General features: G+C 41.1%; 1 protein-coding gene across 2 annotated transcripts in view; it reads left to right on the forward strand.

The window, feature by feature from the left end:
• Positions 1 to 27,387, forward strand: part of chn2 (chimerin 2) — a 92,212-nt gene that overhangs the window by 170 nt on the left and 64,655 nt on the right. Inside the window, exon 2 of one of the 2 annotated variants that reach the window (XM_061915854.1) lies at positions 6,119 to 6,265. In XM_061915854.1, the coding sequence (XP_061771838.1) occupies positions 6,214 to 6,265 (52 nt within the window). In that variant the 5' untranslated portion in view covers positions 6,119 to 6,213. Of the gene's footprint in view, positions 1 to 5,949; positions 6,266 to 27,387 lie in introns of those variants that run through there. The other variant, XM_061915853.1, reaches the window with a different exon arrangement.

Consider the following 27,387-nt stretch of genomic DNA (forward strand, 5'->3'; position numbering starts at 1 on the left):
TACCAGCCAAAAAAGGACTTAAGGTGTTGTAATAAGCATTGTTTGAGAAGTGGACACTTGAATACATGGTGGGTGGAGAGCACAGGTGCGGTGATTGGCTAGCACTAAATGCTAAAAACTAGAATACCACATTGCCAATTTCACTCATCTAATAATTGTTTTAACATTCTAAACATGTAATATTTTGATATGACGTCATCTTCAAAGCGGAAGTGTCCATCCATGTAATTGAAAATAAACTTAATAAAACCACATATTGAATTGAGTTTAAGCATAAGTTAAACTGTGTAAACCTGTGTGATAACTTAGTTGGGTTCAGCTCAGTGGCCTTGTGGTTAGTGTCCGCACTGAGACTGGGAGGTCGTGAGTTCAAACCAGGGGCGTCACTGGACCTATTACTGTACCGGGGCACACCTGGGGCACTAATAATTCATGTGAGCGTGCAAAGCGCGCAAGCAAAAACATTTTTCGCACTTATTTATTATAAAAAATACATAAATAGTGCTTTAAACTATGAAATCATATCAGATTATGTTGTATGGATCTTTAATTAACCACCTGAAATGGATCTTTGATTAACCACCTGAAATTAACTAATTCATTTGACCTACTTGTGCACTTTTTTACTCCAGACTTCTAAACTGCTACTGGTAAAAGCAAAAAGGAAGAGCAATGAATCTTTTTGAAATATATATTGCAGTAATCATCTGCAAATTTAACATCTACAAAAGTAAAACAAAAAATGAAGCACCCCTACATCTCTGGGTTCTTTCATATTATTTAATTTCCATGTATGGCAATGTGGCTAATTCTATTTCAGATACACAAAACAATAAAGCCACAGTAGTAGAACTAAATGAACAACTGTTGTGTGTCTGTTCTGGGAATCATTTTCTGAGAAGTAAACTGTAACGTTTCGTTTTCATTTTTGCAAAGTGGTCAATCACTCTGGACAGACATGGAGATATTACAGTAACTGTTATACAGTTGACCAGTGGTTCCCAACTGCTGGGTCGTGACATAAAAGTGGATTGTGTGTTATTTTCAGTGAGTCGCAGTCAGATGTGTGCATGAAAAAAAAAAAGTTTAGGTAGAAAAAAATCAAATTGTGGCAACAAAACCAGATATTTTTAGCCATTTTTCTAGTGACTATTAGTGAGTATTTTAGCAAAAGTTGGAGGAGGACTCAGGACAGACATGGAAATATATTTTTTAAAAATCTAAATGGGGCAACAAAACCCAATATTTTCAGCCATCTTTCTGAAAACAAATACAGAAATGTTACTATTTTTTCTGGAAACAAAACCAGATGCTTTAGCTGTAGCCATTTTTCTGGTGACAAAACAAGATTATTTTAGTCAAAGTCACACCGATTAAGAAGACAAGTCTACTGTGCTATTTTTCTGTGAAATAAACTTGAATGATTTAAAAATTTGGCTCACGACTTGATGATATGGAAAAATGTTTTTTCCTGAAGATAAACCATTTGAGAATCACTCAACTCACACATGCTTACTCCAAATCATCATTGATGCAGAGGTCCTGAGCAGAACCAGCAAACAATAACCAACATGATGTTTCATGTTCATTGGAAATTCCCCCGACAGCTCGTACAGCAAATGAATATGTTTGTCTTGATACAAGGAATAACGTTAGCTACCTTAGCATCAACTTAAGAGAATTATGTTGCCTAGCTAGCTAGGACTTCACTTACATCTCTCATTCCTCGCTGCTTCTTCCCTGCTGCGGGTGAATAACTTTCTGATATCCATCTAGGAGTTACAGTTCGAGTCAAATCCAAATCAAAATAGTATAATTAACAAATTGTTGTTGGCTAACGTTACCTACCTGAGCAGTGATTCGCACCCCCCCCCCCCCCCCCCTCTCTCTCTCAACCGAAGTCTCGATCCACACGTGAATAAATTACCATATTAATTAGCCATGTGCTCATTGTTACGTGGAGTGAATACAGTAGCAATCAATTACCATACTAAGTAGTATGTGCGCTGTTGTCTATGTTATGTAGGCTTAAAACTCTGAAGCGTTTTTTTTTATTGGTGAAATTTTTACTGGGGCACTGCAGATCAACACTGGGGCATGTCCCCCAGTGAAATCTGTCTGGCGACGCCCCTGGTTCAAGCCCCAGCTGAGTCATACCAAAGACTACAAAAAATGGTACCCATTGCCCCATGCTTGGCACTCAGTATCAAGGGTTGGAATTAGGGGTTAAATCACCAAATTAGTCTCGAGCGCGGCACATGCTGCTGCTCACTGCTCCCCTCACCTTCCAGGGGGTGAACATGCATGGGTCAAATGCAGAGGACACATTTCACCACACCTAGTGTGTGTGTGACAATGGTTGGGACTTTTTTTTAATATACAATCAGGGAACCGATTGTTCAAGCAAGATGTCATTTTAATAACTAGTTCTCAGTCAGAATGGTATATACTAGCAAATTAAGGCCCGGGGGCCGCATGCGGCCCGTTAAGTTTTTCAACCTGGCCCGCCGGACATTCCCAAATAACTTTTTCAGATCTTTAAGATGGAAACTGTAGCTGCCATTATGATGTGCAGTGATGTTTTCAAATGACCGGAAGTCTTGGACTATACAAGCTATTTAAATGGTTATAATCCATATGCTTTTGCATGATATACTAGTTGTTACTATGGTAATCTAATTAGTTACTATGGTAATCTAAGTCAAAGCAGCTCAGACAAGGCACCAATCAGAGTGGGTGGGGGTGCTAAGCCACTGGGTACACTTACACAATCCAAAACAAACATTTCTAAAATCATAAAGCATGCTCATAATTTAACAATATTTTTGTATTATAATTTTATTTATACACATTTATTTATAAAGTTCAACATTTACAAACGAACATATGATCAAGGACAATTAAAACGAGTACAAAAACAGTACAATACAGCACCAGGTTTTTTTTTAATTCAATAAAGTAATTATAGTAGAATGTAATATACAGTGGTGCAAAAAAGTATTTAGTCAGCCACCGATTGTGCAAGTTCTCCCACTTAAAATGATGACAGAGGACTGTAATTTTCATCATAGGTACACTTCAACGGTGTGAGACAGAATGTGAAAAGAAAATCCAGGAATTGACATTGTAGGAATTTTAAAGAATTTATTTGTAAATTATGGTGGAAAATAAGTATTTGGTCAACCATTCAAAGCTCTCACTGATGGAAGGAGGTTTTGGCTCAAAATCTCACGATACATGGCCCCATTCATTCTTTCCTTAACACGGATCAATCGTCCTGTCCCCTTAGCAGAAAAACAGTCCAAAATAATATTTCCACTGCCATGCCTCACAGTAAGTATGGTGCTCTTGGGACGCAACTCAGTATTCTTCTTCCTCCAAACTCGACGAGTTGAGTTTATACCAAAAAGTTCTATTTTGGTTTCATCTGACCACATGACATTCTCCCAATCCTCTGCTGTATCTTCCATGTATCCATTTTGGTATAAACTCAACTCGTCGTGTTTGGAGGAAGAAGAATACTGAGTTGTATCCCAAGAACACAATACCTCTGTCTCTCACAGTTGAAGTGTACCTATGATGAAAATTACAGACCTCTGTCATCAGTTTAAGTGGGAGAACTTGCACAATCGGTGGCTGACTAAATACTTTTTTGCCCCACTGTATGTGTATATATATATATATATATATATATATATATATATATATATATATATATATATATATATATGTGTATATATATATATATATATATATACACATATATATATATATGTGTATATATATATATATATATATATATATACACATATATATATATATATATATATATATATATATATATATATATATATATATATGTAGATATATATATATATATGTAGATATACAGTACTGGCCAAAAGTTTGGACAGACCTTCTCATTTCAATACATTTTCTTTATTTTCATGTCTATTTACAATGTAGATTGTCACTGAAGGCATCACAACTATGACACCTGTGAAGTGAAAACCCTTTCAGGCGACTTCTTATTGAAGCTCATTGAGAGAATGCCAAGAGTGTGCGAAAAAGTAATCAGAGCAAAGGGTGGCTATTTTGAAGGAACTACAATATAAAACATGTTTTCAGTTATTTATTATTAAGTACATTACTCCACATGTGTTAATTCATAGTTTTGATGCCTTCAGTGACAATCCATCCATCCATTTTCTACTGCCTGTCCCGTTCAGAGTCGCGGGGGCTCGCTGGAGCCTATCTCAGCTGCATTCAGGCGGAGGGCGGGGTACACCCTGGACAAGTCCCCACCTCATCGCCGACACAGATAGACAGACAACATTCACAATCACATTCACACACTAGGGACCATTTACAGTAGTGTTGCCAATCAACCTATCTCCAGGTGCATGTTTTTGGTGTGCCTTCAGTGACAATCTACAATCTAAATAATCATGAAAATAAAGAAAACCCATTGAATGAGGTGTGTCCAAACTTTTGGCCTGTACTGTGCGTATGTATATATATATACTGAGTTGCGTCCCAACATGCACCTATATATATATATATATATATATATATATATATGTATATATATGTATATATATATTCTATTTCAAATACTTTATTGAATATATATATATACACACACACAGTGTATATATATCTATATATATATCACGGTGGAAGAGGGGTTAGTGCGTCTGCCTCACAATACGAAGGTCCTGTAGTCCTGGGTTCAAATCCAGGCTCGGGATCTTTCTGTGTGGAGTTTGCATGTTCTCCCCGTGAATGCGTGGGTTCCCTCCGGGTACTCCGGCTTCCTCCCACTTCCAAAGACATGCACCTGGGGATAGGTTGATTGGCAACACTAAATTGGCTCTAGTGTGTGAATGTGAGTGTGAATGTTGTCTGTCTATCTGTGTTGGCCCTGCGATGAGGTGGCGACTTGTCCAGGGTGTACCCCGCCTTCCGCCCGATTGTAGCTGAGATAGGCGCCAGCGCCCCCCGCGACCCCGAAAGGGAATAAGCGGTAGAAAATGGATGGATGGATGGATATCTATATATACATATATATATATATATACAGTATATATATATATATGGATGTATATCTATGAATATAAATGTATACAGGTCAAATTAAAAAAAATAGAATATCGTGCATAAGTTCACAATTTAACTTCTAATGCGAAACTAATGTGAGTTACATGCTAAGTGATATATGTCAAGCCTTTGTTATAATCTTGGTTTATATTAATTCATATTAATTTCACCTTGTAAATATAAAACAATGGGGTACTGTATTACGCCCCTGGGTACACCTACACAATCCAAAACAAAAATTGCTAAAATCATAAAGCATGGTATTACTTTAACAATATATATATATATATATATATAATATATATATATATATATATATATATGTATATATATATATATATATATATATATATATATATATATTTTTTTTTTTTTTTTAAATACATTTTTATTTATAAAGTTCAACATTTACAAAGATATAAAAGGGACAATCAAAAGAAGTACAAAACAATACAGCGCCAGGGGGTTGTTGATTCAATAAAGTATTTGAAATAGAATTTAAAATGTATATGTTTAGATATGTATGACCCCAATAGGGACAAACGGTAGAAAATGGATGGATGTAGTAATGTTTTTACTGAAACAATATGCTCTTTAAGCTTCGTGAAGAAGTGACGTCAGTGACATGAAGTAGCAGACCCACGAGATGGCGCTATTATCACTTATGACCTCCGACATGACGTTTGAATTCAATATTCTATACTGGCATAAATGTGCTTTAAATTGATTTTAGAAGATTATGGACAAATATAATAATATCAGCGGTTGTAGTATAACCCATCCATCGAATTAACGTATGTTGCTTTTAGTTTCATTTGCGCTAAGGAAAGGCCAACTTTCACTTTAAGAAGGCGAGTCTCTGCGGCGAGTATGTTTACTGCGAGCCTCCAGGAGGCACATGGAGTGCTGTCTTCATCCAAGCAACTCTGATAACTGTCTCTTTTTTTTTAATCTGCTGCACCTTCCTTTTTGGGATCCTACTTTCGTGTTGCTGACCTGTTATCGGCAACGCGCTCAGGGGACGTGAGGGACATGGAGACGCCGCCGCCTGGCCGCCACTGCCGCGGTGATCGAACCTCGGCCACACGGCAGTGAGGCACTGGCAGGGACGGGATGGCAGCCTCCAGTAACTCCAGCCTCTCTGGGTCGTCATCCGCGTCATCTGGTAAGTCACATTTTAATATTGACAATGGGGTTGAGTGCAAGTGTGTGTTGCAGTCCGCTCTTTCGTCTTAACGTGCATGAACTATATTTCATCTGGACTTTTGCGTGGAAATCACATCCACAGTTTCGCTGTTGACTTTTCCCTCCTTGCGGCGGGTTTGCAAGTAAGGACCGCGTTTGACAAGTGTGGTCTACTTTCCATCATGTAGCGCCAAGCTTGGAAGTTCACTGGCCTTGTAAAAACACAAATATGTCACTATAATGTCATCATTTTACGCAAACACTCTTGAATTCACTTTATTGCTATTCACAACAAAAGTATCAATCAATCAATGTTTATTTATATAGCCCCAAATCACAAATGTCTCAAAGGACTGCACAAATTACGACTACAACATCCTCGGAAGAATCCACAAAAGGGCAAGGAAAACTCACACCCAGTGGGCAGGGAGAATTCACATCCAGTGGGACGCCAGTGACAATGCTGACTATGAGAAACCTTAGAGAGGACCTCAGATGTGGGCAACACCCCCCCCCCCCTCTAGGGGACCGAAAGCAATGGATGTCGAGCGGGTCTAACATGATACTGTGAAAGTTCAATCCATAGTGGCTCCAACATAGCCGCGAGAGTTCAGTTCAAGCGGATCCAAGACAGCAGTGAGAGTCCCGTCCACAGGAGATCATCTCAAGCGGAGGCGTATCAGCAGCGTAGAGATGTCCCCAACCGATACAGGCGAGCGGTCCATCCTGGGTCCCGACGAGCGGTCCATCCTGGGTCTCGACTCTGGACAGCCAGTACTTCATCCATGGTCATCGGACCGGACCCCACAAGGGAGGGGGGGACATAGGAGAAAGAAAAGAAGCGGCAGATCAACTGGTCTAAAAAGGAGGTCTATTTAAAGGCTAGAGTATACAGATGAGTTTTAAGGTGAGACTTAAATGCTTCTACTGAGGTAGCATCTCAAACTGTTACCGGGAGGGCATTCCAGAGTACTGGAGCCCGAACGGAAAACGCTCTACAGCCCGCAGACTTTTTTTGGGCTCTAGGAATCACTAATAAGCCGGAGTCATTTGAACGCAGATATTTTGCCCGGACATATGTTACAATACAATCGGCAAGATAGGCTGGAGCTAGACCGTGTAGTATTTTATACGTAATTAGTAAAACCTTAAAGTTACATCTTAAGTGCACAGGAAGCCAGTGCAGGTGAGCCAGTACAGGCGAAATATGATCAAACTTTCTTGTTCTTGTCAAAAGTCTAGCAGCCGCATTTTGTACCAACTGTAATCTTTTAATGCTAGACATGGGGAGACCCGAAAATAATACGTTACAGTAATCGAGACGAGACGTAACAAACGCATGGATAATGATCTCGGCGTCTCTTGTGGACAAAATGGAGCGAATTTTAGCGATATTACAGAGATGAAAGAAGGCCGTTTTAGTAACGCTTTTAATGTGTGACTCAAAGGAGAGAGTTGGGTCGAAGATAATACCCAGATTTTTTACCGAGTCACCTTGTTTTATTATTTGGTTGTCAAATGTTAAAGTTGTATTATTAAATAGAGGTCGGTGTCTATGAGGACCGATAATCAGCATTTCCGTTTTTTGGGCGTTAAGTTGCAAAAAGTTAGCGGACATCCATTGTTTAATTTCATTAAGACACGCTTCCAACTGACTACAGTCCGGCGTGTTGGTCAGCTTTAGGGGCATGTAGAGTTGGGTGTCATCAGCATAGCAGTGAAAGCTAATACCGTATTTGCGTATGACGTCACGTAATCCATACTATGAGTATAAATGGGTGACATATAACTCTAAAATATATATTGTGATATATATTGCAGCCTCTTGCAATAACGATATATATCACAATACAATTTTGGTATAAATAAGCATTAATACAATTATTACAAAACGTGTTACAAAGGCTCCTAATTTGAGGTAACATATTGCGTCATTTCTGGTTGTATATTTTTCTTAAAATTATTATTAATCTGCTTGTTGATTTACTGTTGATCCCATTATGCCGCTTGTCCCTTTTTCGGGGTCGCGGTGGGTGCTAGAGCCTATCTCAGCTGCATTCGGGCGGAAGGCGGGCTACAACCTGGACAACTTTAATATCCATCCATCTATCAATTTTTTACCGCTTGTCCCGTTCGGGGTCGCGGGGGGTGCTGAGGCTTATCTCAGCTACAATCGGGCGGAAGGCAGCGTACACCCTGGACAAATCGCCACCTCATCGCAGGGCCAACACAGATAGACAGACAACATTTACACTCACATTCACACACTAGGGCCTATTTAGTGTTGCCAATCAACCTATCCCCAGGTGCATGTCTTTGGAGGTGGGAGGAAGCCGGAGTACCCGAAGGAACCCACAAAGTCACAGGCAGAACATGCAAACTCCACACACAAAGATCCCGAGCCCAGGATCGAACCCAGGACCTCCGTATTATGAGGCACCGTGCTGCCCTTTACTGTTAATATCTGATTAATTTTTGTTATAACATACTTCTATCTACATTTCTGTTCAAATGTAATACACAAGTATTCTTCTGTTGTCTGATACTTTACATTAGTTTTGGGGGATACTACAACATTCGGGTATTGATTCAATAACAAGTAGTTACCGGGGCAGTATAGATAATACTAATGCTCATTGAATGATTAGATTATAAATCACAATCATAATCAGACAAAAACACAGGATGGCGATGTAACAATATCAATTAGATATTAAAATGATTTTCTACCATTAGCTCTGATTTGACCAAAGATTTTTTATAAACAAATAACAATATTGGTCTCATCTTTGTAGTATCAAGCATATACAACTATTATACTTGGTATCATTACTGTCGTTATTGTGTTGTTCCACCCACCTTGTGTGTACATTCAAGAGCTCCACCTTAGCAGTTAGCATAGCTTATTGTGTCCTCCTTCGGTGTGTAGTGACACAGGTTTAGCTAACCCTCGTCCTTCAGGGATAATGGTACGTGTATAAACCATAACATTGTTAACCGTTAGCTGCTCGCTCGCTAGCGAAGACCCGTTTGTTCGCTTGACGCTGTCAAATTTGTGGCACACTATTAGACTGTGTCATCAACATTATCACGATATAACAATATTGAAAGCTTTATTATAGGCCAAATGTATATCACACAACTGTAACTGAGAGCAGGGTGCTCTATGTACAAAAAAACATAAATTATAGAAATTTACCGTCCAATATTTGTTATTTTATACAAGTCGTTTAATACAATTTTAATGATAGACTGCCAGGAATGTTCATGTTTACACTTTTATGTAAATATTTGCAGCTGAGTAATTCTAACAGAATTGGATAAAAAAAAATACTTTTTGCACTGAATGTCATGTCTACATCTTGCACTTTGTCTGTTGATTTATTTTTTAGTTTGTTAAAAAAAAAAAAAAGTTAAATGATCTGTTTCCCAGTATATGTTCCTTTTCTTTCACCTGAATTTATTACAATAGGGTTAAGAAATTTGTTAAAATCAAGTTCTGGACTCAATTTCAATCTCAAAATGCATTAAGTGTTGCGATCCGCTACTTGGATCACCACATATGGTTTATACTTCCAGTTGTTGTATCACTGTTTTACACTCTTACTTCCTGTTTAGTCAGTCACCATGGTTCCTCATTGATCCCACCTGCTAATCACGGTTTCTGCACACCTGTCACTTTTTGATTACTCCCCTATTTAAGCCCGTCCCTTTTCGTTATTCTTTCTGGGACTCTAATTTGCCTTCGAGCAACATTCACGACTGTCTACTACCCGTATGTATTTTCTCGCTAGCTCTTACGCTAAGCCACTCGATATTCCAGCTTTCATGCTGAATGTTTTTGTTTACTCTTTTGTTTGCTTCGTGCCAAGTATAGTTTTTGTATTTTCTATTCCTAGCTTTCATGCTAGCGCCCTTGGTTTATTTTTGTCTGTTAGCTCCAGTGTTTTTGTTCATAGTCCGCTTTTGTTAAGTGTAATAAATAATTACTGTTGCTGTGTTCATGCCGACGCATCTACGAAGGGACCAATTTGGCATCACTATGCCAACCAGTCGTAACATTAAGCAGGCAATAAGCAATAATCATTTAACAATTCGACTAATCGAAAAAAAAAACCAATAATTAACTAGTCAGCTTTTAAAATAAACATTTATTGCAGCCTTGATACGCACACCCTACTTTTTGCAGGATTTAGTTTTCAACAAAAATGTTCCCCAAAACTTGCCCTGATTTTTGTATACCATGGCATTTGTGTATCATTCTATTGGTGACACAGATTTTTTGGTTAATTGAGTATGACTGCACAGTAACCCACTATGGGGCCAATGAAAGTTGCCAGTACTTTGATAAGGAACACGATTAAATTTGAGTAAAAAACAAAGTACTAAGTCTGACAGTCGGTGTGGCTCTCTTTTCAGAGAGTCATTATTAAAGGTAGAAGTGATGTTATTGTCATTTATTTGTGTTAATAATTTAGTTTGCCTGGAACGGATTAATTGCATTTACATTATTTCTTCTGCATCTTTGATATTTCAACTAAGCAATGCACCCAAAATATGTAATACAGATGTAGGGTTGGGTACCGAATTCGGTCCTTTTTTTTAGGCGCCGACCAAATTCCGTTGGTACCACCGGGTAACGATTTACGTAAAATCCAACAAGGCCATATTTCGATACCTTGGTCGCTTGTGACATCAGGTCTGTGAAGTGAAGTGAATTATATTTATATAGTGCTTTTCTCTAGTGACTCAAAGCGCTTTTACATAGTGAAACCCAATATCTAAGTTACATTTAAACCAGTGTGGGTGGCACTGGGAGCAGGTGGGTAAAGTGTCTTGCCCAAGGACCCAACGGCAATGACTAGGATGGCGGAAGCGGGCATCGAACCTGCAACCCTCAAGTTGCTGGCACAGCCGCTCTACCAACCGAGCTAATGCCGCCCCACAGGTCTGGTTGCAGATTAAACTTCAGCACAAACACTTGGCGAGGAAACAAGTATTCAAGTGGCACTCAGCCAAGCTGCAGATAATGTTGTAATTTTCAATGCCAACAAAGCAGGTATGCTGTATAATAATGCTCGAATGTACAGTAAGGCTCTTAACTTTTCCAAAATGCTCTAGCTTGATGCTAATTTACATTGGATTTGCTACATACATATTTTACATAATTTTACATGGCAATTTCAACACTTTGTTTACCTAATTTGGTAATGAAAACAACAGCTAAGATGCTCTCTGATTTTAAAGATGCATGTTACAATTAAGCCGCAAGTTTGTAATAGGTGCAATAATTACTGTACACACACTTTGTAGGGCACAACAAAAGACAAGACTGGTACATTTAACTTACAGGTGCCATATGTAATAATGTGACCAGAAATGTTACTGCAATCACAGTAGTCCTCTCCCACTCTCCATGACTGAGGTTGCCAGCTACGCAGCCGAATCCCAATCCTACTCCACGGAACTCCCAATGGCAATTGACGAGTCCTACGCTGTAGGTTTCTCTTGTTTATGCCTCTTGCAAGAGGGTTTACTAAGTAATAATGCCACATTTTACTGATGTCGATTAGCCGAATGTATTTGTAATGTTACACAGTAATATTTTCGTCGGGAATCGGGACAGATTGTTGGCATTTCCCTGCTAAAATGTCCAGTTTGACCGCACAGACCACCATCAAAATAATTATATATAATAATATATTATATATCGCATAGGCCTACTTTTATGGCAAGCCAAGGCCAATAGTAAAATCACCGCCACATTTTGTTCAGCATAACTCCATGTTGCATCCAACCTGACGCACTGCATTCTCTTCCATATAAATAAATAAATGATAAATGGGTTGTACTTGTATTGCGCTTTTCTACCTTCAAGGTACTCAAAGCGCTTTGACACTACTTCCACATTTACCCATTCACACACACATTCACACACTGATGGAGGGAGCTGCCATGCAAGGCGCCAACCAGCACCCATCAGGAGCAAGGGTGAAGTGTCTTGCTCAGGACACAACGGACGTGACGAGGTTGGTTCTAGGTGGGATTTGAACCAGTGACCCTTGGGTTGCGCACAGCCACTATCCCACTGCGCCACGCCGTCCCTATATACACACATTACCAATTTTTCAGTGCACAGTGCAATTCTATGAGCCGACCCACGTTACGCAAAAACCACGTTACGCATAAACCATATAGTCTACTACCATGTCAATGCACAAAGTAGAACATCATTATATGTAATCCACATCCGAGCCTGCCTCCCCCCCACCCTAGACCCACAGAAGTTTGCCTACCGGGCAAACAGATCCACGTATGACGCCATAACCATGGCTCTCCACTCTACACTGAGCCACCTGGAACACCGGGGGAGCTATGTCAGGATGCTTTTCATTGACTATAAAGCCGCCTTCAATACCATCATTCCAGACCTCCTGGTCACCAAACTGCTGGACTTAAACCTCCCCTCACCCACCTGTCTTTGGATTAAGGACTTCCTGACCAACCGACCTCAGACAGTAAAACTCGGCCACCTATCTCTCCTCCCCCCGCACACTCAGCATCGGCTCTCCACAGGGCTGTGTGCTGAGCCCTTTGCTGTATTCCCTCTACACCCATGACTGAAGTCCAGCCCACTCGGAGAACACCATAATCAAGTTCACCGATGACACAACGGTGGTGGGTCCCATTACAGGGGGGGATGAGTCTGCGTACAGAGACGAGGTCCTGAAACTATCAGCGTGGTGTTCAGTGAATAATCCGGCACTGAACACCACAAAAACCAAGGAACTCATCTTCGACTTCATGAAAAACACTGCAGACCCCGCCCCCCTCTACATCAACGGCGAGGAGGTGGAGAGAGTCAGCTCATTCAAGTTCCTCGGCACCCTCATATCTGCTGACCTGTCCTGGACCCAAAATACAACTGCGGTCATCCGGAAAGCCCAGCGGAGATTCCACTTACTGCGGGTGCTGAGGAAGAACAGACTGGAGAGACAGCTGATGGTGACCTTCTATCGCTGACGTACTGCATAACAGTGTGGTACGCCAGCTGCACTGAAGCAGACAAACAGGCGATTCAGAGGGTCATAAAGTCTGCACAAATAATCATCGGCTTCCCCCTGCTCTCCCTGAAGGATTTACATAACTCCCGTTGCCTCAAGAAAGCAACAAACATCACCAAAGACAGCACACACCCTGGCTTCCACCTGTTCGACTTGCTACCATCGGCCAGGCGCTACAGTTGCATCAGAGCCAGAACAAACAGGCTCAGAGACAGTTTCTTTCCAAGAGCTGTCACCATGTTGAACTCTAACTATAATAATAATAATTCACCCCTATACAATATCCTACCCTAATACCCTACTGTGCAATACTACCCTTTGAGTGCAATACGTCTGACACTGATTATTTATTACTTTGGTACTCTCGTCTTGTTCTGTATATTGTACAGTATTTTGTATCTCTATATTGTTTTGTATATTGTACAGGATTGCTTATTATTTTTATTGGATAGTAGTCTGTTTATTTCAATTGTTAGTTTTTTCCTTTATTACCTCTTGTGTTTATTTTACACCATATTTATTCCCCCTGCCGCACCTTAAGTTGGAGTCTTTTATCTCGTTATATGCAAATATAATGACAATAAAGTAAATTTTTATCTATTTTATTCTATTCTATGATATTTGGCCTGATGCACATACAGTACCAGAAACCGCAATTAGCCGTGCTAATGTTGGAACGCATTTCCTCAGCGTATCAGCAGACTGACAACGAAATAGGTACTGACACTACTCATATCCACATTGGTTATATTTGTCGAAAATATAGTTTGCCCTGTCAGTTGGATGACACATCAACATACAGGCTAATGGGCATGTATTTCCCTCTTTAGCCCATATGTCGATGTGTCATTTACCGAACTAGCATGCTAACTATGCATTACACTAGGAGTTGAGCAGCACACTAAGCGTTTGTTGCTCGAACATACTACCTTTGTTAGACAAGATCATAGACTGTATTGGAAAATATAGTTTACATACAAAATGTCCATGTTCATTTATTACAAGTATAAAGAGAACATAAATGCCTTACTTACCTGTCAAGGAGGAAATTAACAAGTTTTAAATTTTGAAATGAGCATATCCCGGCTGAACTACCGTTATCCGTTATAGAGGTGTTCGAAAAGAACATAATTTATTAATGCCTTTTGACATATCAGGGCAATTTAATGATGACTTAACATGAAATTATTACATATGGCACCTTTAATGCAAAGACTACTTCCTAACTAGGCAAAACACTGTACTGTACACAACTGCCATCTCACGTCTTGGAATTGCAATTACATGCAAAGTCCACTATATAGCACTTGGAAATGAGACTCAAAATTGTAAGAAATCAAGATATAACAACTGGACAGCACAGTCATCATAATCAGCTTATTTTTAAATGTTACATGAAAAATAGATCTTATGATGAAACAATTAACATTTTATAGCACACGCAAAAGTACCGAAAATCTGTACTGTTTACTTGATTCACGGGTACCGGGAATTGGTACCAAATTTTCTCAAATGTGAAAGGTACCTTTTCCTAGGTACTAATCAATATTATGTCATGTATCGTAGCAAACCACAAACATAATTGCATTTTTAAGCTAATATTATACTATTCTATGACAGTGTTATTAAAATAACTGAGCTCAGCAGATTTTATGTGAAACAGACTCTTGTTGTAGATTGTGCAGGTATGCCTAATGTTGTGTGTGTGTGTGTGTGTGTGTGTGTGTGTGTGTGTGTGTGTGTGTGTGTGTGTGTGTGTGTGTGTGTGTGTGTGTGTGTGTGTGTGTGTGTGTGTGTGTGTGTGTGCGTGCGTGCGTGCGTGCGTGCGTGCGTGCGTGCGTGCGTGCGTGCGTGCGTGCGTGCGTGCGTGCGTGCGTGCCTGTCCATGCCAATTAAGCAGCCTGCTCTTGTTTGCCTAGGGCAAAAGTACAGTCACATGGTAGAGGAATGCATTTGTATCAGAGCAAGAGAGATTGTTTTGTGCCTTAAATATTTAGAATTTTGCTCCAATGAGGCAAAAATGGGCATATTTTGGGATAAAAAAGCCACATGCATCCCAAACACGCCTCACAGGAGAGTCACGTCTCCTGAGGTGCTGCTGCCCTGTGGTAGTGATGGTCGTTCACTGTTCGCCAAGGTAAAACCGCATATTTCACAAAGCATTACCTCCGAGGACAGTGGCTTATATTTTCTATTTGACCGCTACTTGCATCCTTGCTTCAAGAGGAAACTTGGTCTGTCATTACTTTTGTGTGCTCTCAGCATAATTATCAGAGGTTACACTCGTTGCACCACCGCCAGGGATACAGTGCTTGTCACAAGAGTATGATTATTTTCAAGCGGGGCTTTTTTTGGCAGTCATACTGAACATTTGAATAATCTCCTCCACGAGGCAAAATGAATCCTGTTTGTCGCCCAAATCGACGCCGTCTGTTCTGGCTGCAAAGGAAATGCTTTTTGGCTGCCGCCTGTGCTCACTCTACCTTGCTGTCATGTTGTGAGAGCATACAAAGTGATGCATGTTATCGAGGTGAACAATACAGAGCGATACAGTTTCATGTTTAAATCGAATAAATATCTACATTAGGCTGCAACTACGGCATACAGTACGCCTAATAAGATACACTATGGCAGTGGTTCTGAAAGGGGGGTATGCGTACCCTTGGGGGTAATTGAAGGTATGCCAAGGGGTACGTGAGATTTTTTTTAAATACTCTAAAAATAGCAACAATTTAAAAATCCTTTAGAAATATATTTACTGAATAATACATCAACAAAATATGAATGTAAGTTCATAAACTGAGAAGAAAAAAAACAACAATGCAATATTCAGTGTTGACAGCTAGATTTTTTGTGGACATATTTCGTAAATGTTAAAGATTAGTTTTTTTGTGAAGAAATGTTTAGAATTAAGTTCATGAATCCAGATGGACCTCTATTACAATCCCCAAAGAGGGCGCTTTAAGTTGATGACTACTTCTATGTGTAGAAATCTTTATTTATATTTAAATCAATTGTTTATTTTTCAACAAGTTTTTAGTTATTTTAAGTTATTTTAGTTATATTTTTCCAAATAGTTCAAGAAAGACCACTATAAATGAGCAATATTTTGCACTGTTATACAATTTAATAAATCAGAAACTGATGACATGGTGCTGTATTTTACTTCTTTATCTCTTTTTTCCTCCTCTCTGAGCTGCTACCTTACCGTGGTAGAGGAGTTTGCGTGTCCCAATGATCCTAGGAGCTATGTTGTCTGGGGGTTTTCATGCCCCCTGGTAGGGTCTCCCAAGACAAACAGGTCCTAGGTGAGTGATCAGACAAAGAGCAGCTCAAAGACTTCTATGGAATTACAACGAAATGAACCCAGATTTCCCTCGCCCGGACGTGGGTCACCGGGGCCCCGCTCTGGAGCCAGGCCCGGAGTTGGGGCACGATGGCGAGCGCCTGGTGGTCGGGCCTGTTCCCATGGGGCCCGGCCGGGCACAGCCCGAAGAGGCAACGTGGGTCATCCCTCCAATGGGCTCACCACTCATAGGAGGGGCCATAGAGGTCGGGTGCATTGTGAGCTGGGCGGCAGCCGAAGGCAGGGCACTTGGCGGTCCGATCCTCGGCTACAGAAGCTAGCTCTTGGGACGTGGAACGTCACCTCACTGGGGGGGAAGGAGCCTGAGCTAGTGCGTGAGGTAGAGAAGTTCGGGCTGGATATAGTCAGACTCACCTCGACGCACAGCAAGGGCTCTGGAACCAGTTCTCTCGAGAGGGACTGGACCCTCTTCCACTCTGGCGTTGCCGGCAGTGAGAGGCGACGGGCTGGGGTGGCAATTCTCGTTGCCCCCCGGCTCAAAGCCTGCACGTTGGAGTTCAACCCAGTGGACGAGAGGGTAGCTTCCCTTCGCCTTCGGGTGGGGGGACGGGTCCTGACTGTTGTTTGTGCTTACGCACCAAACAGCAGTTCAGAATACCCACCCTTTTTGGGTACACTCGAGGGAGTACTGGAAAGTGCTCCTCCGGGTGATTCCCTTGTCCTACTGGGAGACTTCAACGCTCATGTTGGCAACGACAGTGAAACCTGGAGAGGCGTGATTGGGAAGAATGGTCGCCCGGATCTAAACCCGAGTGGTGTTTTGTTATTGGACTTTTGTGCTCGTCACAGTTTGTCGATAACAAACACCATGTTCAAACATAAGGGTGTCCATATGTGCACTTGGCACCAGGACACCCTAGGCCGCAGTTCCATGATCGACTTTGTAGTTGTGTCATCGGATTTGCGGCCTTATGTTTTGGACACTCGGGTGAAGAGAGGGGCGGAGCTTTCTACTGATCACCACCTGGTGGTGAGTTGGCTGCGATGGTGGGGGAGGATGCCGGACAGACCTGGCAGGCCCAAGCGCATTGTGAGGGTCTGCTGGGAACGTCTGGCAGAGTCTCCTGTCAGAGAGAGTTTCAATTCACACCTCCGGGAGAACTTTGAACATGTCACGAGGGAGGTGCGGGACATTGAGTCCGAGTGGACCATGTTCCGAACCTCTATTGTCGAGGCGGCTGATTGGAGCTGTGGCCGCAAGGTTGTTGGTGCCTGTCGTGGCGGTAATCCCAGAACCCGTTGGTGGACACCAGCAGTGAGGGATGCCGTCAAGCTGAAGAAGGAGTCCTATCGGCTTCTTTTGGCTCATAGGACTCCGGAGGCAGTGGACGGGTACCGACGGGCCAAGCGGTGTGCAGCTTTAGCGGTCGCGGAGGCAAAAACTCGGACATGGGAGGAGTTCGGGGAAGCCATGGAAAACGACTTCCGGACGGCTTCGAAGTGATTCCGGACCACCATACGGCGCCTCAGGAAGGGGAAGCAGTGCACTATCAACACCGTGTATGGTGCGGATGGTGTTCTGCTGACTTCGACTGCGGATGTTGTGGATCGGTGGAGGGAATACTTCGAAGACCTCCTCAATCCCACCAACACGTCTTTCTTTGAGGAAGCGGTGCCTGGGGAATCTGTAGTGGACTCTCCTATTTCTGGGGCTGAGGTCGCTGAGGTAGTTAAAAAGCTCCTCGGCGGCAAGGCCCCGGGGGTGGATGAGATCCGCCCGGAGTTCCTTAAGGCTCTGGATGCTGTGGGGCTGTCTTGGTTGACAAGACTCTGCAGCATCGCGTGGACATCGGGGGCGGTACCTCTGGATTGGCAGACCGGGGTGGTGGTCCCTCTCTTTAAGAAGGGGGACCGGAGGGTGTGTTCCAACTATCGTGGGATCACACTCCTCAGCCTTCCCGGTAAGGTTTATTCAGGTGTACTGGAGAGGAGGCTTCGCCGGATAGTCGAACCTCGGATTCAGGAGGAACAGTGTGGTTTTCGTCCTGGTCGTGGAACTGTGGACCAGCTCTATACTCTCGGCAGGGTTCTTGAGGGTGCATGGGAGTTTGCCCAACCAGTCTACATGTGCTTTGTGGACTTGGAGAAGGCATTCGACCGTGTCCCTCGGGAAGTCCTGTGGGGAGTGCTCGGAGAGTATGGGGTATCGGAATGTCTTATTGTGGCAGTCCGCTCCCTGTATGACCAGTGTCAGAGCTTGGTCCGCATTGCCGGCAGTAAGTCGGACACGTTTCCAGTGAAGGTTGGACTCCGCCAAGGCTGTCCTTTGTCACCGATTCTGTTCATAACTTTTATGGACAGAATTTCTAGGCGCAGTCAAGGCGTTGAGGGGTTCCGGTTTGGTGGCCACGGGATTAGGTCTCTGCTTTTTGCAGATGATGTAGTCCTGATGGCTTCATCCGGCCGGGATCTTCAGCTCTCACTGGATCGGTTCGCAGCCGAGTGTGAAGCGACCGGAATGAGAATCAGCACCTCCAAGTCCGAGTCCATGGTTCTCGCCCGGAAAAGGGTGGAGTGCCATCTCCGGGTTGGGGAGGAGACCCTGCCCCAAGTGGAGGAGTTCAAGTACCTAGGAGTCTTGTTCACGAGTGGGGGAAGAGTGGATCGTGAGATCGACAGGCGGATCGGTGCGGTGTCTTCAGTAATGCGGACGTTGTATCGATCCGTTGTGGTGAAGAAGGAGCTGAGCCGGAAGGCAAAGCTCTCAATTTACCGGTCGATCTACGTTCCCATCCTCACCTATGGTCATGAGCTTTGGGTCATGACCGAAAGGATAAGATCACGGGTACAAGCGGCCGAAATGAGTTTCCTCCGCCGGGTGGCGGGGCTCTCCCTTAGAGATAGGGTGAGAAGCTCTGCCATCCGGGAGGAGCTCAACGTAAAGCCGCTGCTCCTCCACATCGAGAGGAGCCAGATGAGGTGGTTCGGGCATCTGGTCAGGATGCCACCCGAACGCCTCCCTAGGGATGTGTTTAGGGCACGTCCAGCTGGTAGGAGGCCACGGGGAAGACCCAGGACACGTTGGAAAGACTATGTCTCCCGGCTGGCCTGGGAACGCCTCGGGATCCCCCGGGAAGAGCTAGACGAAGTGGCTGGAGATAGGGAAGTCTGGGCTTCCCTGCTTAGGCTGCTGCCCCCGCGACCCGACCTCGGATAAGCGGAAGATGATGGATGGATGGATGGATCTCTTTTTTTCAACCACTATGGCATGGCGTAAAGAAAGTATGACCAAATATTTATTGAATTCAATAGCGATAGTGTAGCTAAAGGACGAAAAAAGTGCTCAGGGAGATAAAAGTGTGTAAAAATGTTTTGCTAAAATCTCTTAATAAACCTTTAGTGTTAAATAAAAATAGCAAACATGTCATGTTTTTTATCCATCCATCCATCCATTTCCTACCGCTTGTCCCTGTCAGGGTCGCGGGTGGACTGGAGACTATCCCAGTTGCATTAACCCTTTGAATTTAATTGCACAATATAAAGAATACACAACATGAACATGCATTAAATGTAGCTAACAATGGAGCTTTTAATACTATCAGTATATTGTGATAATACATGTTCATGACACATTCTAGCTATGTCCCACAAATTTAACAGCGACAAGCAAACAAACTCATCTTCAAATGCAACGTAGAGTCTTTGCTAGCGGCTAACGTCCCTCAACAGTGCAAAGCCAATTTTTACAGTATTCAGTATCCCTCGCCTCCATGACGGCAGTAAACTATGTTTCTTACAAATATCATCCAAGGAGGACAAGGACAAGCTAAACATGCTACACTACACACCGTAGGAGGATATACTAACCGCTAAGCGAAAGCTCCTGAATGAATGTAAACAGTGATGGGCGAATCGATACAAATTTCGACAGTTATTATACCAAGTATAGTATTAGTATATGGTCAATACTACAATGATTGGATCAATATTTTTTACTAGCAAATAATCTTTTGTCATTTTTGTTACTGATTACAAGCGCTGGAAATACTGTAAGCCTTTGGAGACAGGATAGCTTGAAGGGCAAAAACCATAGGATTTAAATCAGAGCACACCGTATTTCCTTGAATTGCCGCCGGGGCTCTAATTAATTTAAAACCTCTTGTCACTCCTGCGCTTACCAAAGGCATGCGGTAAAAGTAAGCATGCGCTAATTATTTTAAAACCTCTTCTCAAAACGGCACTTACCAAAGGCATGCAGTAAAAATTTGAGTGTGATGTAAGCTTGGACTTTAAATCCTACTGAATATCTCTTAATCTTTTCCCTTCATGCGATTTTAAATTACCGGTATTGAAATCAGCCTCCTCCTTTTTGAAAATGATGACAGAGGAAGTGTCACTCGTGACGTCACGAGTTTGACCAGACGGTAATACTAAGCATGCGCTAATTATTTTGGGAAGCGAGTTTGACCCGGTAGTAATTCAAGGCAGGCGCATACTATATGCCCTGCAGCAATTCAAGAAAATATGGTATTTTAGCAAATAATTAAAAAAAAAAGTAATTGATATTGTTACACCATCATCCTGTGTTTTTGTTAGAATATAATTATGATAAAAAATGGTATCTCTTAACTATCTTGAAGATTGGAAGTATCAGTATCAGCATTGGTATGCCCAATACTGCTCGTGTAACTACTTGGTATGGGATCAGTACCTAAGTTTGTAGTATCGCCCAAAACTGTTGTGAAGTGTCCAAACAACAGAAGAATAAGTGTTTATTACATTTCAACAGAAGTGTATATAGAAGTATGTTAGAACAGAAAATAACCAAATGTGACCAGTATCAATCAATCAATGTTTATTTATGTAGCCCTACATCACAAATGTCTCAAAGGACAGTTCAAAGAGGATCCAAGACAGCAGCAGGAAACCGTCCCAAGCGGAGTCAGATCAGCAGCGTAGAGATGTCCCCAACCGATACCCAGGCCAGCGGTCCATCCTGGGTCCCGACGAGCGGTCCATCCTGGGTCCCAACTCTGAACAGCCAGTACTTCATCCATGGCCATCGGACCGGACCCCCTCCACAAGGGAGGGGGGGACAGAGGAGAAAAAGAAAGGAAGCGGCAGATCAACTGGTCTAAAAAGGAGGTCTATTTAAAGGCTAGAGTATACAAATGAGTTTTAAGTTGAGAATTAAATGCTTCTACTGAGGTAGCATCTCGAACTGTTACCGGGAGGGCATTCCAGAGTACTGGAGCCCGAACGGAAAACGCTCTATAGCCCGCAGACTTTTTGGGCTTTAGGAATCACTAATAAGCCAGAGTCCTTTGAACGCAGATTTCTTGCCGGGACAGGTGGTACAATACAATCGGCAAGATAGGATGGAGCTAAACCTTGCAATATTTTATACGTAAGTAGTAAAACCTTAAAGTCACATCTTAAGTGCACAGGAAGCCAGTGCAGGTGAGCCAGTACAGGCGTAATGTGATCAAACTTTCTTGTTCTTGTCAAAAGTCTAGCAGCCGCGTTTTGTACCAACTGTAATCGTTTAATGCTAGACCTGGGGAGACCCGAAAATAATACGTTACAGTAGTCGAGACGAGACGTAACAAACGCATGGATAATGATCTCCGCGTCGTTAGTGGACAAAATGGAGCGAATTTTAGCGATATTACGGAGATGAAAGAAGGCCGTTTTAGTAACGCTTTTAATGTGTGACTTAAAGGAAAGAGTTGGGTCGAAGATAATAGCTAGATTCTTGACAGAGTCGCCTTGTTTAATTATTTGGTTGTCAAATGTTGTAAATCGAAAATAAAAACAGAATACAATCTTTTTCAACCTATATTCAATTGAATGGGCTGCAATGACAAGATACTTAACGTCCAAACTGGAAGACATTATTTTTGTTAAATATTAGCTCAATTGGAAGTTGATGCCTGCAACATGTTTCAAAAAAGCCAGCACAAGTGGCAAAAAAGACTGAGAACATTGATTAATGCTCATCAAACACTTATTTGGAACATCCCACAGGTGAACATGCTAATTGGGAACAGGTGGGTGCCATGATTGGGTACCAGAGCAGCTTCCATGAAATGCTCATTCATTCACAAACAAGGATAGGGCGAGGGTCACCACTTTGTGAACAAATACGTGTACAAATTGTCGAACAGTTTAAGATTCACATTTCTCAACAAGCTATTGCAAGGAATTTAGGCATTTCATCATCTACGGTCTGTAATACCATCAAAAGGTTCAGAGAATCTGGCGAAATCACTGCACTTAAGCAATGATATTACGAACCTTGGATTCCTCAAGCGGTTCTGCGTCAAAAAGCGACATCAATATGGAAAGGATATCACCACATGGGCTCAGGAACACTTCAGAAAACCACTGTTAGTAACTACAGTTTGTCGTGCTAGTTAAACTCTACTATGCAAGGTGAAAGCCATTTATCAACAACACCTAAAAACGCTGCCGGATTCGCTAGGCCCGAGCTCATCTAAGATGGACTGATGCAAAGTAGAAAAGTGTTCTGTGGTCCGATGAGTCCACATTTCAATTTGCTTTTGGAAACTGTGGACGTTGTGTCCTCTGGAAACACGAGGAAAAGAACCATCCAGATTGTTATAGGCGCAAAGTTCAAAAGCCAGCACCTGTGATGGTATGGGGGTGTATTATTGCCCATGACATGGGTAACTTATACATCTCTGAAGGCACCATTAATGCTGAAGGTACGTACAGGTTTTGGAGCAACATACAGTATGTTGCCGTTTGAGTAACGTTATCAAAGACGCCCCAGCTTATTTCAGCAAGACAATGCCAAGCCACGTGTTACAACAGCGTGGCTTCATAGCAAAAGAGTGTGGGTACTAGACTGGTTTACCTGTAGTCCGCACCTGTCTCCCATTGAAAATGTGTGGCGCAATATGAAGCCTAAAATACCACAACGGAGACCCCGGACTGTTGAAGAACTTAAGCTGTACATCAAGCAACAATGGGAAAGAATTCCACCTGTAAAACTTCAAAAATTGTTCTCCTCAGTTCCCAAATGTTTACTTAGTGTTATTGAAAGGAGAGGCCATGTAACACATTGTTAAAATTGGTAAAAACGTGGTAACAATTTCATCTAAAGTTCTTTAAGGCTGTATTTTAGAGTGAAATGTGCCTCCTCATTCATTTTTGCCATATGCATTGATCTGATCACTGACCGTATAGCGGTAACGGTAAAATAGCTTGTACAGTCAAAATAAAATGCATGATTAATCTAAGTGTGTACATGTTTAATGGGATATTTATGTGATTAATCACATGGTTAACTCGTTAATTTTGACGTTGGGGGACGGCGTGGCGTGGTTGGGAGAGGGGCAGCAACCTGAGGCTTCCTGGTTCGATCCCCAGCTTCTACTACCCTACTCACGTCCGTTGTGTCCTTGAGCAAGACATTTCACCCTTGCTCCTGATGAGTCGTGGTTAGGGCCTTGCATGGCAGCTCCTGCCATCCGTGTGTGAATGGGTGAATGTGGAAATAGTTTTAAAGCGCTTTGAGTACCTTGAAGGTAGAAAACACTATACAAGTAAAACCCATTTACCATTTCACAGCCCTAGTTTTTATACATTCAACTCCCTAAAGACATTTCGTCCTTTAGCTATTTTACTGCGCTAAAAAAAATAATTCTTAGCGTATTATTGAAAATAAAAAGTATTTGAAATGATGATATTAGAATTAAACATGAAAAAATCCCTTCAGATTAACACAAGCAAAGTTATGGCCAGAAATAGAGCAAAAAAGTTACCTCAAAAGACAAAAAAGCCCTCACTATACCCTGAGAGTTAAAGAGAAAATGACAGAGGTTCTCCATTCCATACCATTATGCACTTGTTTCTGCAAAATACTCCCCTCAAACTCTTTCCGCAATTTATGTTTCTTTTCCTTTCCAGCGTGAAATGTTTAAACCTGGATTAGAGGATTTAGATTTGATTTAGCTAGATGTTTCACAGTATCTAAATATGGGCGTCACAATGAAGCACCTTGTACTCCTGCTAGTCTGCATCAAGGCAAGCAGTCCATCACTTGTTTTGGACCGGGGTTATCGTGCACAGATGGTCTCCTTACTGCTCACACGCACGCACACGCGCGCACGCACGCACGCACGCATGCATGCACGCTCACACACACACACACACACACACACACACACACACACACACACACACACACAGACAGGGCAGTAACAATACCCTTGTTTTTTCCGTCCTTGGCTTGGGAGTTAATCCTGTCCTGCTTGATAAAGGTCACATGATCTATGACACAGTTTACATGTCACACGATCAGTGCAAAATCAGAAAAAATGAACATTACTGAACACGGTTTATATAACAAACATAATGAATCCATTCCGAATGTTAATGTCCAAGAATGCTTAGTTTTTTGTCACATGTCAGGGTTAAGTGTATCGTTAATGCAGCAATAATGATTTTATGCCATGCAGCTATTGAGTAAAGTCCAAAGCCAAGGAAAGATATGTATGTGTGTGTGTGTAATGTGTATATATATATATACATACATACATACATACATACATACATACATACATATATATATATATATATATATATATATATATATATATATATATATATATATATATATATATATATATATATATTAGGGGGTGTGGGAAAAAAACGATTGGAATACGAATCGCGATTCTCACATTGTGCGATTCAGAATCGATTCTAATTTTTTTTTAATCATTTTTTTTTTAATTTTATTTAATTTGTATTTAATTTTTTTTTATCAATCCAACAAACCAATACACAGCAATACCATAAAAATGCAATCCAATTCCAAAACCATACCTGACCCAGCAACACTCAGAACTGCAATAAACAGAGCAATTGAGGAGACACAAACACGACACAGAACAAACCAAAAGTAGTGAAACAAAAATGAATATTATCAACAATAGTATCAATATTAGTTATAATTTCAGCATAGCAGTGATTAAAAATCCCTCATTGACATTATCATTAGACATTTATAAAAAGTTAAAAAAAAAGAACAATACACTTGCAACACATCTCATAAGCTTTTTTTTTTTTTTTTATTTTATTTTTTTTACATATTTGAAAAGGAGTGAGAAGAAGTATACACTTATTTAATCCCACCCCTTTTCTTTAAATCATAAATTACTCTGAGCTCGAACTTCCTTGTTCACTCTATTTACAAACTTAATGAGCTTGTATATAAATAAATGATAAATATATACATACATATGCACACTACACACATACATAGCCACACCGTTACCACAAGTGCTCATGGAAATAGTATCATGAAAAAACAAAACAAAAAAACAGCAGTACCAGTGCCTCAATGGGCAGCCCCTAACTCTTTTGTAACACAAGAAACCCAATATCAAAGCCCTTCTTCATGTCTGTACCTCTGGAATACCATGTACCTAAACTTCTTTTTAAACTGGTTTATGTTTGGACATTGCTTTAACTCCACATTCAAACCATTCCATAGTTTCACTCCACAGATTGAAATACAAAAACTTTTGATGGTCGTTCTATAACTAAGCATTTTGAAATTAAAATTTCCCCTTAAATTATAATCCCCCTCTCGTGTGCTGAACAATTTTTGAATGTTTCCTGGGAGTTTATTTATTTTGGCTTTATACATTATTTGTGCAGTTTGATACAAAATAATATCATTAAATTTCAATATTTTTGACTGTAAGAATAGTGAATGAGTATGGTCCAGATATCCCACATTGTTGATGATACGTACAGCTCTTTTCTGAAGTATAGTTATTGAGTTTAATGAGCTTTTATAATTATTCCCCCAGACTTCCACACAGTAGGTTAAATATGGTAAAACTAATGAACAGTAGAGAATGTGGAGTGATTTGTGATCTAGAACCTGCTTTGCTTTATTTATTACTGAGTTGCTTCTTGACAGCTTAGACTGTACATGTTTTATATGTGGTTTCCAGTTAATTTGATAGTCAATTGTAACTCCAAGGAATTTTATTTCAAAAACCCTTTCAATATCCACCCCATCTATTTGTATCTGTACCCTTGTTTCACGTGTCCTCTTTCCAAACAGCATTAACTTAGTCTTAGTCAGGTTTAATGACAATTTATTATAGTCAAACCAAGCTTTTAGTTTACTCATTTCTTCCATAATGACTTCCTGTAATTGATTTAAATCATCCCCTGAACAAAAAATATTAGTGTCATCAGCAAATAACACTAATTTCAATAATGTAGACACTTTACAGATATCATTGATATACAGGATGAACAATTTTGGCCCCAACACTGACCCCTGGGGGACACCACAAGCAATGTCCAAACACGATGAACAGCAATTCCCCAACTTCACAAACTGTTGTCTCTTATTTAAGTAACTTTTAAGCCAGTCTAGTACAACTCCCCTGATTCCATACTTTTCCATTTTATTGATTAATATATCATGGTTAATTGTGTCAAATGCTTTTTTTAGATCAATAAATATTCCCATTGCATATTGTTTCTTGTCTATGGCATTTGTGATTTCCTCTATTGTTTCAATGATTGCCATTGATGTAGATCTGTTTGATCTAAACCCATATTGACAGTCAGGGAGTAAATTATGTTTTTCTATAAATGCATCTAACCTGTTATTGAATAGTTTTTCTAATATTTTAGAGAATTGTGGAAGTAAAGAGTTTGTGAAGTGATGTTTGC

The sequence above is a fragment of the Nerophis ophidion genome, linkage group LG11 (assembly GCF_033978795.1).
Source record: "Nerophis ophidion isolate RoL-2023_Sa linkage group LG11, RoL_Noph_v1.0, whole genome shotgun sequence".
Taxonomy (NCBI): domain Eukaryota; kingdom Metazoa; phylum Chordata; class Actinopteri; order Syngnathiformes; family Syngnathidae; genus Nerophis; species Nerophis ophidion.